An 18,283-nucleotide genomic window follows, 5' to 3' on the forward strand; every position below is an offset into this window, starting at 1 on the left:
GCAAGGGAGGATGCCCAGGAAAGATAAAACCACAGGAAGCATAGGGTGATGTTTCCTTCAGTTTTCAGAAATTTGCTGAGGGTCCAGTCTGGTATCCAGGTGTTGAATAACTATCACTATGTATTTCTTCTAGTAGTCTGCCCAGTAATTTTTTGCATGACCACGCAAAAATGTTCATATTTTTCCAGAAGCACAGGCATGGTGTCACAAGATCATTACTCTGACATGCTGTCACATACTGTCAGTGTCAAGCTGACCTTGATGGCTGCACCCTGCACTGGGCTGACTGTACCTGAGGAAGCCCAGAGTGACCAAGTGGGCATGGAATGAACACTGTCTTTAGAGCTGGAACAGGGACTTGTGTGCTCCACACCTCTTGGGTGAATACTACAGGATCGCTCAGGTGCTCTGTTAACTCCCTTAATGATGATAAAAGAGGAGCATGTTCCCCTTCCTCCCCCTCAGAGTCTAAAATTCATACCCCCAAGGTCACGATATTCTTCTATGATTTAGATTAATTTCCCTCTGCTAGAGGAGGGAAATGAATTTTTGTGAGTCACTGAGTAGGTCTTTTTATTCTAAATGCCTAGACATCATTTTGTGGGTGGTATTTAGGCTGCTAAATATATTTTTTTAATATATATTACCTTGAAAGTCTTGCAGACTCTAGTAAGCACCTACAGTTTTAAGGCATCTGAGTTTAAGAAAAGGTCATCAGGAAACTCTGATGTGTTCTCAGGAAAAAGAAGCCTCTGACCTAGATTCAGCCTACTTGCTTTGACACTGAGGTTTGCTCTTTTCATAGAGCCAAAATAGGTTTTCGGCTGCAGAAATATTTTGCTTCCTGCTGTCACTGCCTAATAAAATAATGCACAGCTTTTTGTAGGATGTAGTACTTGATGAAGGATTGTGATTTAACAGAAATGCAGATCAGCCTCTTGAGAGCTCAGATATTTAGTAAGGTAATTTTCTGAAGAGCTGTAAACTTACCAGATGCAACCTAGAGTCTCAAAGGCATCAGGTTAGGAAATTTATCAAAAAACTGACAAGAAAAGTAACAGAAAAAAAAAGCTTAAAACCAGCACTGATCCTCTGCCTTAAAAAAAATCATTACTTAAGTAAAACATTGTAAAAATTATATCCTTAGATTAAGCAGAACTATACTTGAATTAGCCTATATGGTACCAAGCACCACTTTACTAGAGAAAAAACCTGGGTTTTAAGTCACTGAATTCAGTAACTCACAAATCCCAATCCCACAGTTATGCTGATTCTCTGTGTCAAAGTAGCATCGGTTCACCTTGATTCATTCTTAAGCAGATTAAAATATATTCAGACTCTTTGTGAGTAGATCAACTTATACCATTTTAATCTACTGTAATCCATTTTTTTTGCTCTAAGAAGACATTCTTAAAAATATTTACAAAGGAAATAAATTTAATTAGATTATGCCTAAACATTGAACAAGGAGGAAGGTGTGTCTTGGACAATGTTTGAATGTTTTGAAAAAAGTAGTGAGAATGCACTGGGATACTATTATTTTTTGCATATCTGTGTATGTACTTTCTAAATTATGTATAAAGTTTGCCTAGATATTTCCTAATGATAGCTTTTTCTGCCACTTGTGAGGTTTTTTTGTTTCCTGCCATTTTAAAAGTAGCTTTAAAATCCTTTTGATTCAAAGAGAATGGTGACAGCACTCAGAAAGCTCAGTGTTCCCTTCCAAAACCATATAATTTCCATTTGTCATCTTATTTGCAATGGGATGGTTCACATAATTTACTGTCTAGTCTGAGTTGCTCACTAGTAGAGAGGTGAAGTTCTTTCTACCAAGTTCCCTTTCCTCACTTGGTTGCAAATATGGTCTGTGATGGTGTAGATTCTTTCTAGCAGTTTTCAATGAAGCAGTACGCTATGGAGTCACGAGTCAGGTTTATGTCACTTCACTCCTTCAGCTGCTTTCCAGACCTGCTCTATATTAAGCCCACATTATCATCTGCCTGTTCTTGACTATCTAGATAACTAATGTTAAAAATGCAAAGCTTTTCTTGGTGATTGCATTGTAAAAGCATTTCTTAAATGGCTTGATTCAATACTTGAGGCTTGTTAAGTAAACTCTTTTACATTATATCCAGCTCCTTTCACCAAATGAAAGGAGCAGAGCAAGGAGATACCTTGTCTTTAACACACACTGAATTTTTACCTCTCCTGAACACAGCTATTTCATGAACAAAGTTTCTCATCAAAAATGTTTCCCGGCAGGATTTATAGATTCTCTTATTAGATATGCCATTGTATTGGTTTTTTCTTTCTTCCTTTTCTGTAAGAAAGTGTTTCTTTTTAAGATGCATTGTTTGCCCAGAAAAAAACCTGTAGATACACTTGTAATCACTTACTGTGACCACACAATACTTACTGTGATTAGAACATATTTTCCCATTTTGTAGCAGTGCATATCAGTTCTAGTCAGTCCCTTGTAAGCAATGGCTCTTAAGTTTATTTCGGGATAAAAAATCAGAGTGGCTTGAACATAATCAAAATCTGAGTGTATTATGACAAAGGGAAACAAAAGCCAGATGCCTTGATCAGATTTTTAATTTATTTGAGAAATTTCAGTAAGGAATTTTGTTCACTGGAGAAGTGTATTAGCAGAATGTTCAATATTTTCTGCATAAGGAAAAATAATCAAAATAAAAGGAAAGATCTACCATGCTACATTGTCTTTGTTTGATGGCTAGTGTCAAAAAAATGTAGCACCAAAAAATGATAACTAATGGTAACTAATAAGTTTCAGTGCTAAACATTTGTAAAAGCTGTTTTTTGAAATATGTCATATAATAGTGAAATTGATTTCAAATGAGGAGAGAAGGGATGCTCTACAAAAGCAGTAATTTTTGCTAAAGATGATACCTTCTGATCAATTTGAAAACAGACGTATAAAAAAGAACTCATTACTGGTTGGCAAAGAGCTCCATGACACCCCTCTTACAGAATCAGTTCACAGCCTGTGAGAATTCTTTAAGGAACTGAAACACAAATCCTTTAAAAATGCCTGTCTGCTTCACTGCACTCTGATTTTGCTTTTCCAGAAGATAAGAAAAAGATTAAGCAATTGGTACAATTTGGAAGAATTCTTTCACCAGTGTTCATCCCTTATTTTTTCACTAACTGATTGGCAAGAGAGTTGTAATGATACCATAGATTAAATACTCCCAGGTCTGTTTTTTCTTGTGGAAGTCAGTTGCTTCCACAACCTGCTTCCATGCAACTGGATTTCCTAATTACTGAAGCAAAGAGGCCTCAGTTAAACCTCTGCTGACTCTCAGACTGATTCAGGAGCTGTTTTGGAGAGTATTAATTGTCTTGAGCCAAACCCACTGTTTTCGGAAAAGGTTTTTGTATAGACAGTCAAATTCCATAGTAGGGGAATGTTTTCTAGTACTGTTAAATTTTCATGTTGGAAAAATATGGTTTGTACTTGTAATCTTTTTTACTTTAAACTTTATAAAAGCTTTCTAACATCTTTGTAAGATGAAATTCCTTTAAAATTATTTTTAAAATAATCCTTTGCAATGGAATGTTATTCCTTCAGTCATCTGGGTTCAGTTAAGGGAGCACAATGGCCAGATAAAAAGGATGACTCATAGGGAGCTGACTGACAGGCAAAAGAACAGAAGTATTTTTCACATAAGATTTAATTCATTATTTTGTAACTTTATATTTACAGCTAAAAAAATTAACTACTGTATATCCTAACTATGCACAGATACGAAGAATGAAGAACAATACTGAGCAGTATATAGGGAATCCTCCCATATAAAATTGTCAGCATATCTTCTCATCCCTTTGAATGCAGTGGGCCTATTTGTTTGAACATAATACCTCAAATATATGTAAAAGACTGGGCTATGTGCATAAACCAAATATCTGCCCTTCTTCTGCGGTTTATGAATTTTCACACTTACTCTGCAATGAAAATTATTCATCCTTACCTCAGAAGTGTGATCACAAGTAGACACTCTGGCTACTTGATTTTAATGGGGGAGTGTATTAGCAGATAAATGTTCAATATTTTCTGCATCAGGAAAAATAATCAAAATAAAAGGAAAGATCTCACAAGCTACATTGTTTTTGTTTGATAGCTAGTGCCAAAGAAATAGTACCAAAAAACAAACAAGCTGCAATGACAGCAAAGTGATGTAACTACTCTGAACAGAGTAAATATATAATATTTAGTCATTGCTCCTCCAAACTTCTTTTCCTGTGGAATGCAGGGCCAAACAATTTCTAATTTTTTTTCCTGCTAGTACTGCACTTGAAAGTATATGCTGAGTCATTTACACCATCTGTTATCTGTGCACGTATCAGCTGAGAGAAATGTTCAGAAGCTTCTGAAGACATCTGCTTATTTCACTGAGCTTACCGATTCAGGGTGCTTCTGTTTTACATCATACCTACTTGCACACTTCCTAAAATAGGCTCTTCTTCCTTGCACTTCTTAAGAATTTTAGAACATGGAGATTTTTAGTCTTCCAACTCTGATCCCACCTTGCCTTTGTTTACTAGTTTTAGAAAACAAAATATTCATAGTAGTAATAGCTGTGGTGAGAACTAGAGGTTTTACATGGTAATGCATTCACCCTTGCATGAGCTTTGAAACAGTAAATATTGGACATGTTTTGCATTGGCTTACTTGATTATTCATTGTCAATTCAAATAATTTCTTTAAAAGCTGAAACGCTGAGGTGATTTCTGTCTGATATTTTAATTAATGCATAATTCTAATGTACTGTATGACACCAGAGATAGAGAATTATGCATCTTCCTGATGGAAAAGCATGTAAATTATAAATCTGTATATTTGTGTGTGTATGTATGTATATATATATATATATGGATTACTGAGGAAATAATAAATTCAATACAGAGGCCCAGTCCTATTGATGTTACTTGCATATAACTAGTCAACACAGGGAAATAATCACATGGCCTTTTTTCTAGCTATGTCAGACATACCTGGTAAAAATTTTGCTAACATGAATCTATAGCCTTTTCTTAGCATGCCTTTTTTATTAAATTATAAGTTTAAGAAGTCTCCTAGAAACAGTTGAAAGCAATGACTTGCAATTAAGTGTACAGCTAACATATATGACTATAAAAAACATAAATACAGTTTAATTGAATTCCTGATGGAAAAGACTAATTTTTACAGTAAATTTGACCAGCAGTAGCTCATGTCCCCCAGAATTTAGGCAGATGTTTCCTCAGGACCACTCCTGTGTTACAGCCTCTGCCACTATGCAGGCAAGGATACTTCATGCTTTCTTCAACCTCTTAAACCCTAACTTTACATTTATATTGTACAATGGCTTCCCATGAAAATGCTAAAACCAGAGGGCTTACTTATGGACTGTCTAGCTGCCTTCATAGTCATAAGTAAATTTATAGTTCCCAATTTTGATGGGCACTGGGGTAGGACTAGTTTAGGAGCTACCTACTATGTCCATAGAATAAATATTTTTTGAGTTTCAGCAATGGACAAGCTCATGCTAGTGAAGCCTAGAAGGAAAGGTTCCTCACCTGGAGCAGCTCCAAAGTACAGCTGCTGTTGCTTGGAGTGCTGTGGGACCTCTCCAATGGCCGCACATTTCTGAAAGGGAAACCATGGGAACCAAATTCTAGAGCTTGGAAATGCTTTCTGATACTTTGTAATTTACTAGGATAGAGACTAACTGTCTATGTGCTGTCGAGATCTTCCTTCAGGTGCTACTTACTTTCAAGAGAACCTGAAGACAATGGTGAGCATAAAAGGCAGGGGTGTGAGTGATAAGAGAGGAGAGGGAGAGCTACTTCCCTACTTCTGCTTCAGTTTTAAAGGCAGAATGAGGATGAGTTTAAAATCCTTGTAGAAACCATTTCATTTAATAATTAAGCCAGTCTTTGGTCCATGATTGCAAAGCATGACCTTGTAAACTGACAGACCCGTTTCTGTGACACCTGCAGTAATTGTGATGTGAAAGAAAAAAAGGACTGAGGCAAAAATGAGGAAACCATTACTGTCTGTGCAATAGTCTCCTTGCTACGATATTTCTAAATCAATTTATATCTCAGTGCAAGGATATGGCTGAGGGAAGATAAGCTGTGCCTGAGGGAATAACTACAATATTGGAGTGGAATTGATTTGTCTTACGACAACAAAATTTCCTGATGAAAACCTCAATAGATTATATAGTAAAATAGAAACACTTTTTTAATCCCCTTAGAAAAATAATTTGTCTTTTGTTTTTGTCTCTTAGAAAGTGCCATGTGATTTATTTGTTTTGAGGTGAAAAGTTAATATTACAAAAAGATATTCTTATCAGTTTTATGCGAAATTATGGGACAAACATAACATCCTTTGGTGAAGGAAAAGACACAGATTTTTAGGGATTAGAAGTGCCCTGGAATTAATGTGTCCTTCAGGATAACTGGGAAGTTAATGTATATAGTTACAGATAGAATTAAAAATGATCAGGGACCATTCGTGTCACAAATGTGAGGATTTCTTAATGTCATCAAGCTAGATTATGTAATCAATCCTTGGATAAACAGCTTTGGTATTTCTCAAAATTACAGTCTTTAATAGTTTTTCCAAATTAATGTAATTTAATTTAAAACTTTTAGACTGATTACTGTTAATCTGGAAACAGTGATCAACCCATTGTCAATTTAGAAATTAAATGCCCTTTTTTATTAATTGGTAGACAATATTTTCAACTTGTTTTTTCTTGTTTTAATCTATACCTTAAAAATAGAATATAGCCATTTGGGAAACACTTAATCTGTAATTATATAAGTATTAGTATTTAAGATTGTATAAAAGAAAAGATGCCTGTATAAAATGAGGATTTTCTGTTTTATAGAATAGCCTTTTATTAACTCAGGGATATTATCTGTGAATGTGTTATGCAAAAATTTCATTATGCAGGTGCAAAAGTACTTCTCATTCAAAAAGTAGTACTGTTGGCTGGCAGAGAAATGGTCACACATTGCTTTTGAACAGCATAGAGCAGCATGTTGGAACAAGGTTGTGGAAAACTCCAACCCCGCACAATGAAACAAAGTTAGTGTTACTCCTGCCAAACCCTTAGGTTATACAAGACTAATAGGAAAATAATTAAATAGTTATTATTTCATTTACATTGGTTGTAACATACATCATGTATAGGATTTGACATTAGAATCAATGTTCTTTTTAAGTGGTTTATATATGGAATAAACAATTGAACAACTCAAGTAACTGTACTGAAATCTGCAGCCTTCACAATGATATTTGCTGATTAGTATTTTTAAAAAATATCCCTATGCAAACTAAAGACTAATTTTTTCACCTGATTTTACAAAAAGCCCATAATTATTAAAGAAAAGAAGCACAAACACATTGAAAAGCTATTTTTGGCAAAAAAATTCTCAGACAAATCCAAGCTGAATTCAGATGCTTTGTCAGTTTTTTCTTTCTTTTTTATTCTTTTGCTAAAGACTTTCTACCTGTCTGGGGACCTGCTGCTCAGGACCATCCATTCAGAAATGACTGAAATCTGCTTAGCCTGTAACATGTATAAGCTGATGCTCTTTGTATAAAAAAAATAGCCATTAGAGATGGTGGTGACCTGCACTCTGCATTCAGGTGCAGTTGTGGCTGAGGTGTTGGATCACACTTTGGTGCTATATATATAGCTATATATATCTAAAAGGCAGATATATAGTTAAACATATGCTTGTTTCTTTTGTTGCAAATTTTTAGTGATTTCTGTTCTGTCATTACAGATCTATTATTCCTACTTATTCCCTTCTGGTGGTACTTCCTTAGTATTATTCAGTTGATTTTTCACTCACCCTGTTACCCTGTTAGTAGGAAAGCTTCTTTCTATTTTGTTGCTTATTGCTACTCCTCACTTCCATTTTCTTATTCTTTCTTAAAACAATGGTATTTTACTTAGAACTGTGACTCACAGACCTGGAAAGTATCTCAGTCAAGAAATAAAATCCATTAATGTTCAGATTAACTCAGAAACTTTGGTGTAAAAATATAATTTTATAAAAGGTATTTTAATTGGGATTTATCATACCAAGGATATGATATAAAATATTTATAGGAAGGATCAAGATTAGCTTTTATTTTTGTTTAATAATTATAATATTTATGCTAATAAATTTAGGAGAAAGATCCATTTTACAGACCCCTACAAGAACTGAAGGTTTGATCTTACAGCCTCGTGAATACTGTGGTTTTAATTGCACTACTTGTATCCTTGAAAGACCCCGGTTATATTTCATCCAGTATGCAGTTTATTGTTTTCCCAATTTAATCTATACAAAGCGCAACTGCTAAAGAATTTGACACAGGTCTCTAAAAGTTTCCTTATTAGTTATTTCTTCACAAGGAGTTTCATGACAGTTGGAGGGAAAGGTCCTCAAAATAAACAGTGCCTTAATTCTTTTAAGTTGCTTTCCTGAGCAATACGGAATTTGCATTAGAATATCTGCAGTAACCCCAACAGCAAGATGTTTTTGTGCTCAAACTAGATAGTTGAGTCCTGGACTGAAATTTCTTTTGGGAATTTTCTTCATGTCATTCATTTTTTGAGTATTTTTAAAAGGTCTGAAACAATAGGAAACTTACTTCTTTATAAGTCACTACCTGTCTTCCAGCTATCTAAGCTATCTATTTTTTCTTTTTTCTTTTTCTTTCTTTTTGAAGTGTAGACACTCAAAACCTATTCCTTAGCTGTTTTTATGACACAAAATTTTAACTTGTGAAAAGGTAACAGTTCACAAAAAATGAAGAGATTTTGACTTACAACATGAAACAAGTGTTAAGTACAGGGAAACCATTAATTTTTAAATTATTGCATTAGTGAATAAGTACTAACTATGTCAACTGCAATACAACAATTGGCAGCTTATCTTCTGTTACCAGTTATTTAGGCTAATAGGAGGTCTAGAAAAAGCATTTTAATACATGTGAAGCACAAGGATATTTAGTAACCTTGGCATTTAAATGGCAAGAGAGCAAGCTTGCAGCTCTTTGAGAAATTAGAGCATTTGAGTACAACTTGTATCAGTAGAAGAGAGACACAAATATTTTTATGTCATACATAAAAAAAATATATAAAAATTTATATATAAATGCTACTGCAGATATGGAGATCTATGTTAACAAATTTTGGTCCTGTATATTAGTCACTATACTATATAACTGACTAATCTTTCTTCTGTCATCCCAGTTTCTCCTTCTTTACTTTTTAATTTTTGAATTTGTTCTCACTTCATTTCATGGTAAATACTGTGTTTTCTCATGTGTGCTGCGTGCCTGCAAGCACTGTTTGTCTCCTTGTTCTTGTTTCATTCTTTTGGCTTGGAAAACAGAAAAATCTGACAAGGAGTCCCAGGGCTTTTTGGAATGTGTTAAGGTGTCTGCTTTTTGCTGGTAACAGCCCCTTTGACTGTCTGTATGTAAAGCTGAAGGGAGGATGCTGCCAACATCTTTGCAATTTTAAAAGCTTATGAGCAAGAAGTCATGTCTTTCTAATCTACCAGAGAGACAGGGAAGGAGTAGCTGCACATCAGAAATACAGGACCTAGGCATCACCTTTTTTTTTGAGCTGACTTTCACAAACTCACAAACTGTGACTATGAACATAGGTTTGCTATGGTGCAGGATAAACAGACTTCAATTGAGATTAATCCAATATAAACACAGTATTACAAAAACAACAAAAAAAAATCAGGATAAGCAGACATTGCAATAAATAATACTCTTTTTTTCTGTCCTTGAAAAATTAAAGGAATCTACTAAGGTAGATCTAAGGTAGACCTACTAAGATTGTATGTTAAAATTGACAATTTCAAAAAGAAAGAAATAGGGCCATAGGCGTATTTACTTGCATATTAAAACAAAATATCACCTTATTGTGCCTAATAAGTCTGAGTACTCAGCTTTTTCTAATCCATCTGCCATGGGTTGTAAAATATAATTGACCTTTAGTCTCCTTGTAATTAGGATAGCACCCACATTTAAGAATATAATAATGTATAAAAAATAGTCAATTTTATTTCATTTCACTGTGATAAGTATTATCTGTCAGAATCTCTGACGCTTTATCTAACAGTTAATTTAGAAGGACTATCTCTTCTCAAACATAGAGTATACATTACCCAACTACTCTTTCAGAGGCAGCAGTCTATGATCCCATTAAAGAGGTACAAATGTGTTTTTCTTTCCAGCTGCTTGCAGGCTCAGTCACTTGTCTCTTTTCTTGCAGAATGATTCCTGGGGAAAGCAGTACTCATATGCACTCTTCAAAGCCATGAGCCACATGCTCTGCATTGGTTATGGAGCCCGTGCCCCTGTCAGCATGTCCGACCTCTGGATAACGATGCTGAGTATGATTGTGGGGGCTACTTGTTATGCCATGTTTGTTGGTCATGCCACTGCCCTCATTCAGTCTCTGGATTCGTCGCGACGACAATACCAAGAAAAGGTAACTCGTTTTCTCATAACTCCTTAGGTTCTGAAATGCATTAATGAGATGTTTTCATTCTTTACTTGAAATGATCGAGTAGTTTGTGAAGCCTGTGGCAGATGTCTTTGAACACAAAGGAGTTCAGAACACCCCACAAGTTCACTATGTTTTTGCAGGAACCTACTTTGCTTAGAGAGCAGCCGGTTCTTGATGTTTAACTTCCTTTATACTCACCAGTGAAAATTCTATCCCTTGCTTCAGACTTGCTTTGTATCCCTTTACTACATTCTGTAGGTATTTGATCTAGGTAGCTTGAACCAGGGCCTTGACTTTCATAGCTTGGGCATGTCTTTATTATTTCCTGTCATTCCTTTGGAGTGCAGTTCAGGGATCACCCTCAAACATGTTAAAAGGCCTTTAAATGACAACCAGACCAAATAAATTAGTTTTGTTTGCAGCTGCCTCAGAGAAGTGTTCAGAAGTGGTCTTCATTTTCTTAGTAACAGTACTGTTTACATGTGAATCCATGACCTGTAAGGTCCTCTCCAAGGTCAGAAAGAAAAGTAGAGTAGGGTTAGTGCAAGAGAGTTCTTTATGAAGCAGGAAGTAAAAGGTTGTTTTATTCCGTGTAAGACTGTAATTAAAAACACATGAATGGGTACAGGGTAGGATCTTTCTGAAGTAAGTACTAATTAAAGCTGTCAGTTGTGTAATAAAAATCAGAGACAGATGTGGACCAAGACATGAAACTGGAAGATACGGCTAGGAATGATGGCATAAGGAAAAAAGAATCAGAAAGAACTTCAGGAAGGGACAAAAAGAATGTGCAGAATTACTGAAGTACTTAAAAGATGACAAAATTCATTGTTACAGTAAATAGGGAACTGGAGGAGCCATGCCAGGGGAGAGGTCAGCTGAGCAAAGTAGTGAAATCAAAGTTCACATCAGCAAATAAAAAGTACAGCCTGGGCAATAGTATTTGGCATGTGTCCATAACAAGGTCCAAAAAGGCAAACTGGGCAGAAATCATAGTATGATGTAAAACAAACCTGAGGGAGAAAACTGGCAGAGACTAAATTGCTGAGAGGGTGACCCTGGCATCTGCTGAGGATGAAGAGGAATGACCTGAATTGGCTAGGCAAGAGAGGGGAAAAAAAACAGTAGGATGGACTGGGGGATTTTCTTTACAAAGAAGCAAAGAGGGAAGTAACGAGAATGTGTGGATGAAGAAGGGTTTATATACAGTTTTGTTACGCTCAAATTGCATCCAGATCAAGGGTTCAATATGTGAGAGACAGGAAGAGGTAAGATGAGCTGTAAGTTCACTAACAGAAAAATTAGCTTGTGGCTAACAAAACAGCTGTTCAAAACAAGTTTGCAAGCAAGAAATTTCACACACTGTAGTGTCATAAAATATAAGCAAGAATAAGAAGTTTAGAAAGAGAATAGAGACGATCATTAAAACCAAATGAGTTCTGTCAGTGACCATGTGAAACCCCCATATTCATCTCAGTATAATGTCAAAGGGCTAATCTTCGTAGGTCACCTAACTCAACTGGCTCATTAGGTCTCTTCTGTGAACAAGAAGGAAAATAATTTTATCCAAATGAGGCATTTCTAGGAAGCTGTGGGACAGAAGGCCCATAACCATGAACATTAACTATGACTGCAATTTCATTACAGGCTAGGGTCAAGATGCATACACACATATACACAGATTTAAGAAATCAGAAGAAATGTCACTATACACCTGAAATCCCATGTGAATCATTATCATCAGACTTTGCTGGCTGCAGCAGTATATCAGAATATTTTGATCATCAGAAATATAGTGCAGGTGTAAAAATATCCATGTATTTTAAACTGTGCTGAGTAAAGCCAGTGGAATTTTCACTTGTTTTGTAAATTAGAATCCAGCAGCAGTCAAGCAGTATTGCATTTCTCATCTTTTTGCAAAACAGCAAACAAAACTTTTTGTTTATTCATTTGTTCTCTGATTTTATGCACACACAAACAAATTTTTTTATTTGTTTTTTCTTTGATTTTATGCACACACTTTGTTAAATATTAGCGTAGAAATATCCAGGATTTTTCAACTCCTGCAATTCTCAACACATTCATTTTTCCTTTTGTTTTTTTTTTCTTATTTCCCGACTTCTGAGGTAAAGAATAACATGGCAATAAGAATTTTAAGAAATTAGCCAGAAAGTGCATATTCCTATGCTTTAGGGAAAATGTTTCCTATTTTCTGGAACATATTTTTATACTGGTTATTAAGGGTTAGATAAGAGATAAAGGATGCCTTGAATAAAGATTTTTTTCTACTGACTGATATACATTATTAGGTGTAACAACTATACGGACTTGTCTGTACATTCTTAACCAATTCTTTATCATAGTTTAATCATATTTTAAACTACATATTTGATTATAGCATAAGAATTACAAGTCATTACTACAAATTCTTAAAGGGTATTCAATATATTTATTTACTCACTCTGAAAACTAGATAAATGGGCATTTCAAAGATCATTTTGTGGTACCCATTTTGTCATCATATTTTCTAAAATATTGGCACATAAATTTTTTTTATATTTCACATATCTGACACTTAAGAAGAAGGTAGATGAAATTTCAGCTACAGATTTCAGAGTTTTAATATACTCCATTATCCATTTTTGCATAGTTCATTGCTTTTTTTTTTTCTTCTGAGATTAAAAATTCAGTAAAGGGAGACTTCTTTGATTTTTTTTGGACTTAAGGGCCAGGATCAACTTCTTTTTTTAGACATATATATCTAGGGTTGTATATTTACTGGATCAATTTTTTTTTCTTGTAACAATTATGTAAAACTGAAATTATTATGAATTTCTAGACAACACAGAATGATAGTGAAGGAAGAAAGACATTGTTATTTGATTAGTCTCTGAATAACATAAATGTATCTATGGAATGCAATCAGTTAGTAAAGTTCTTGTTCTCACACTGAAAGCAGCCAGAAATAAAATATTTGCTGAAATCTTCCTCATTCAGGTCCTTCCCAAGCTCAAGATATGCAAAACTAACACAAACATAGCTCAGAATCGAAGACCTACACACAGGAAGAAAAGAACAATATTTCACTAAGCCAAATGTCAAACACTGTCAAAGAATTTGACCTGTGCAAAATATTGCATGCTGAGGGAAATCAAAATATGTTAAGGAAGCAAATACTGCTCCACAGGTTTACTCTGAGGGGTCAAAACCAAAATGTATCAGAAAAATTAAGAGTGATTATAAGCCATCAGATGTAGGCGATGGACAATGCACTTGTACACTGAGAAGTTGTGCAACAAAGAATGCATTGATACATTCTGGTGACTGAAAAAGTTCAGGCTTTTTTCTGCTGAAGTAGTGGAACTATTCTCACAGGAAAGAAAAAGTGTCTCAGATTTAATACATCCACAGATCCTGGTATGTATGCAGTGAAGGGCTTATACCTGAGAAAGGAGAGTGATGTCCAATTCAGGTATACTCAATCCATATTCTCTTTGCAGTAATAAAGTTTGATGGACCATTCTACCTTAGGAAAGCACTGAATAAATCAACTAATTAATGTCATTTTAGCATCCTCCTTCCTGACTTTGGTGTAAGTCAAAGAGGAATGCCGTAATAACTAAAACCAATATGCTAAGTGACAACACCTTTGACATTTGCTAATGTCTAGAAAGTCAGCACATCTCAAAGATTTTTGCCTTAGCAAAGGCATTTATTTGAAAGAACCAGAAATGCAATATGCTGAACTTGTTAACAATCTAGTGTGAAACAAAGAAGGCAAAATGAAGTCACTTGACAAGGAGGTGAAGATCATTAGTTAAATATTTCTTCCTTTAGATGTTGGCAGTTCCTAGTAGGAAGATGTTCACATAATGCTGTGAGTGTCAAAGAATTTTCATGATTGAGATAGGTTAATATTTTCTCTATTACATTCTGTCATAGGCAAAAAATATCCAGGAACAACAAACAATTAGAGGGAAGATTTGTAGTGGCATACAGTTTGTCTCATAGCATAAAGATTGTTAAATTTGTTTGATAAAATACCAGGTATTAGCTGGGGAGGTTATTATTTAACTTTATTTTAGTTTTCCTTATGTTATCGTTTTCCATTTTCCTTACGCTATCATTTTGTGTAATTTGTATTCTCTAACAAAACTCAAACCACACAAGATATTAAAAAATAAAGAATTAGACCAGTTTTGCCAGTTGCAAGTAATATGAGAAACATAAAAATGTTTAATTCAATTATATACATATAGGAAATGGAAAAAAATTACAACTGTCTCAAATGTCCCAAACGACATCTTCTAACGCCGTATTTTGCTTTTGTTTTATCTCTTAATTTATGATCTTTTAGTATGTCTTCAGTTAAATCAGTCTAGTTAAAAAAAAAAAGAAAATCATTTAAATGTACCTTTTTAACAAAGAAAAAGCAACAATTGTATCTAAAGGTAATTTAAAAGCTACCGGTAAGTTGTAAGTAGTAAACAATTACTACACAATTATATGATATTATGAATTTTTATATAGCTAGCATTGGGATTTGGAGCTCAAATTGCCCATTTTTCATTTCTTAAGCATCAGAAGAAACATTTAAAAAGGAACAACAGAATTAGGACAGCTGGGCGGCTTTAAATTTTGCAGCATGAGGCCTTGCACCAGCTTTTCAAGTCTGTCCCTCACAGCTCCAGTTTCGATATCTAAATTGCCCTCGCAGGCTGTGGGGAGGTACTCGATATGGATTGCAAGAGGTAGCAGCACTTGGGGTGTTCCGGGGGAGCTGTGGATGGAACAGGTTCCCAATTCCCTGCCCCTCCAGGAGGCTGTGTGTGTTCCCCCTCACCTTGGGCAGTGATACAGCTGAGGTCCTCCCTTCCAAAACTGGGGGCCACCTCTTCGAGCTTCCTTCTCTGAGCAGTTGTTTTAGGGTGCAGTGGAGGGGCTCTGCCATGGAGTAAATCAAGACTTGGTAGCCACTCATCCAGCAAGTGACACCTCTGCATTTTCCTAAAGAGGAACTGGAGACATCATTCAGTTCCATGTTTTCTTGAGTTTCAAGCAATTGGTTGCTAAACTGAAAGTGGAACAAGGCAGATACCAAGCTCTTGGCATGTTCATTAGAACTACTTCAGTTCTTAGGAAATATTTCTGGAAAAAATTAGATATTTGTAACTATGTCATCTGTAAGTATCAGGGATTTGTGTATATCCACGAGTCTGGGAAATGTCTGTTTTGGTCATGACAGAAATTCAAAGGAAAAGAAGAGCTGTGGCAAACTCAAGACCACATCACTATTTATCTAGGCTTCCACCAGCTTGTGGTATATATATATTATTAAACTAAATACAAACATCCATATTGGATTTGCGTCAGATGAAATGGAGTGAAACCAATAAAGTTTCCAATGCCTACATATTATATGCCGTACATAAAATCTTTGAAAATTTAGTCTTATGAATTTTTTTTTTTGTCTTAAATGGAACAGATGTTCAAACGGCAAATTGCAGAACATGAATTTTAGACACACAGCTGAACTTGCAATAGTGGAGTTATAGAATGTTATTCCTGGATCTCGTCTGATGTGAGCAGCAAAGTACTTATTAAGTACTGATTTCTAAGTTCAGTAGCTTTCCATGGTTTACACATGTTTTTTAAAAATGGAAGTCTGGTGGTGATAGTAGTTTTTAGAATGTCTGACAATACTGTAACATAAAAATGTTCTGTGATTCTTTACTTAAAATAGCCTGTTTTCATTTATGAAGCATAATTTTAGCAATAAGTCATGTCATGTCACTGCTGAAGAAGGTGAGCCACTTGGAAGATAAATCTTATATTTTCTATGCAGCACAGAATACTTGCCACACCAAAGGATTTATTTATTTTGGAAAATTAGGGGTGGTTTAATTTATCCTGGATTTAGACTCACTTGGATAAAAACAAACAGACAAAACCCCAAAAATAAAACCAAAAAAAACCCCAAAACAAAACAGGAAAATAAAGCAAAACATTTTTGCAGATTCTGTTTTTACAGATTTTTAGAAAATTCTCATTAGCTTACACAGATGTATATCCTATTCAGCTTTGCCATAGTGCAGCATTTTAAATAGTAAAGAATTTTTAAGTGTTTTATCAAGTGATCAAGTACAAGAGTTGCTAATGTCAGGACCTCAAGAGTAAGTATTCATTTTATTGAAATGATAAAATGATTCATTTTATCAAAAGCCATATATTCATCGCAGTATTGTGAACAAGAAAATTCATTTTTTCCCTAAATATTTCGGCATGACTGGGAGTCACTGCACATCATAATTTGTGGGTTGTTTCTGGTAGTTATAATTACTGGATTTGTGATTTTATTTGGAAGTCCAGAGTGTCTTATAGTTAGAAAAGGGTTTGAAAGTGTTGTCTTTAGGATTATTTCTAAATAATTTTATGCTGTTTTTGCAAATATCAGGTCACAGACTCCTAAATGGACAGATGTAGTATTTGTGGCTTTTGTGGGTCTTATTGGTTTTTGCAGAAAGCAATGACATTTATTAGAACAAAGGAAGCTATTAAAAGATACTTGGTATCAGTCAGTATTCTGGAAGGGAAAAAAAACAGCTGAATCTCAGAAAAATGTTTTCAGATACTTTATTTCACAGGATGCATCCTGTTATTTGGTAGAACATGCACATAATAGAACTAGTAGGTACATTAATCCTTTTATTTATATGCATCTTTTAACTTGATGCATAATTAAGGCCATCATGAAATCAACTGACATATAAATGAATATGTAAATTCTCAGCCATGAGAACTAGTGTGGGTTTGCAGGCAGTAGCTTATTCACTGAGCATGAAAATATTTATTGTGTCATGATAAGGCATTCACTGCCATCACATACTTTCTTTTTCTCATATTTATCAGTTTTTTGTTTATAATGATTACCTGAATTTTTGCTGCACATACTTGTGATATTGACATTGGTCTTCACAATTTTTGAAACAGGAAAGAATAATATTGCAGACAGTAAGGAAAAAATATTTTCCCTCTTCCAATCAAAAATCAGAAGTTACTCACCTTTAATGATGCAACATTGGAAAAAAATTTTTTTTTTTTTTCTCTACAGGTTGAACTGAATATGATGTTTATTTTGAGGGCAAGACTTTGGAGAGAAATTTAAATTAGTCAGAACATTCTCACTAGACTAGACTCAGGACTCTTTTGTCCTGATACTTCATTATCGTGTTTCAGCTTCTCATTACAGCCATTCTTGCTGGGGTAATTGGGCTGGTGATTTTTGCCTTTCGTCTCTGAAAAGGTGATTGGTCCCTCCCGGCAGCAGGTACTGTGCAAGCCAAGTGCTCTCCACCCGGCTGCATCATACCTGTGCCAAACTGTAATAGACTCCCACTGCTTCTAAAATGACAGATGGGACTGTCTTTGATTTATTGCTGTGTTGTGGGTAATTTACCTATAAAGTGTTCTGCTGTCTTGCATTATGGATTAGGTTTCTAGCGGTTTTCCATATGAAACTGCAGAGCAAGCTCATTACAATTGCAACTGTGTTCATGATGACTATATACAATTAGCTGTGAAGACATGAAGTTATTCCAAAGTCAGATTTTGCACACAATCTGCTTTCTTTCCACAATAATTACCATAGGTTCCCACATTAAATAGATTTAAAATAATAATTAAAAAAAGAGACAGGAACAAAACACAAGGAACTAAGTTTTGGTCTTCAAACTTTCTGTTCA

At 34.9% G+C, this 18,283-nt stretch overlaps 1 protein-coding gene across 1 annotated transcript in view; it reads left to right on the forward strand.

Annotated features, from left to right (window-relative positions):
* The window catches only part of HCN1 (hyperpolarization activated cyclic nucleotide gated potassium channel 1), a 191,503-nt gene that overhangs the window by 113,557 nt on the left and 59,663 nt on the right, over window positions 1-18,283 (forward strand). The window contains exon 4 of the mRNA XM_021553855.3: window positions 10,305-10,523. Within this exon, the coding sequence (XP_021409530.1) occupies window positions 10,305-10,523 (219 nt within the window). The remainder of the gene's footprint in view (window positions 1-10,304; window positions 10,524-18,283) is intronic.

Source organism: Lonchura striata, chromosome Z (assembly GCF_046129695.1).
Source record: "Lonchura striata isolate bLonStr1 chromosome Z, bLonStr1.mat, whole genome shotgun sequence".
Classification (NCBI taxonomy): domain Eukaryota; kingdom Metazoa; phylum Chordata; class Aves; order Passeriformes; family Estrildidae; genus Lonchura; species Lonchura striata.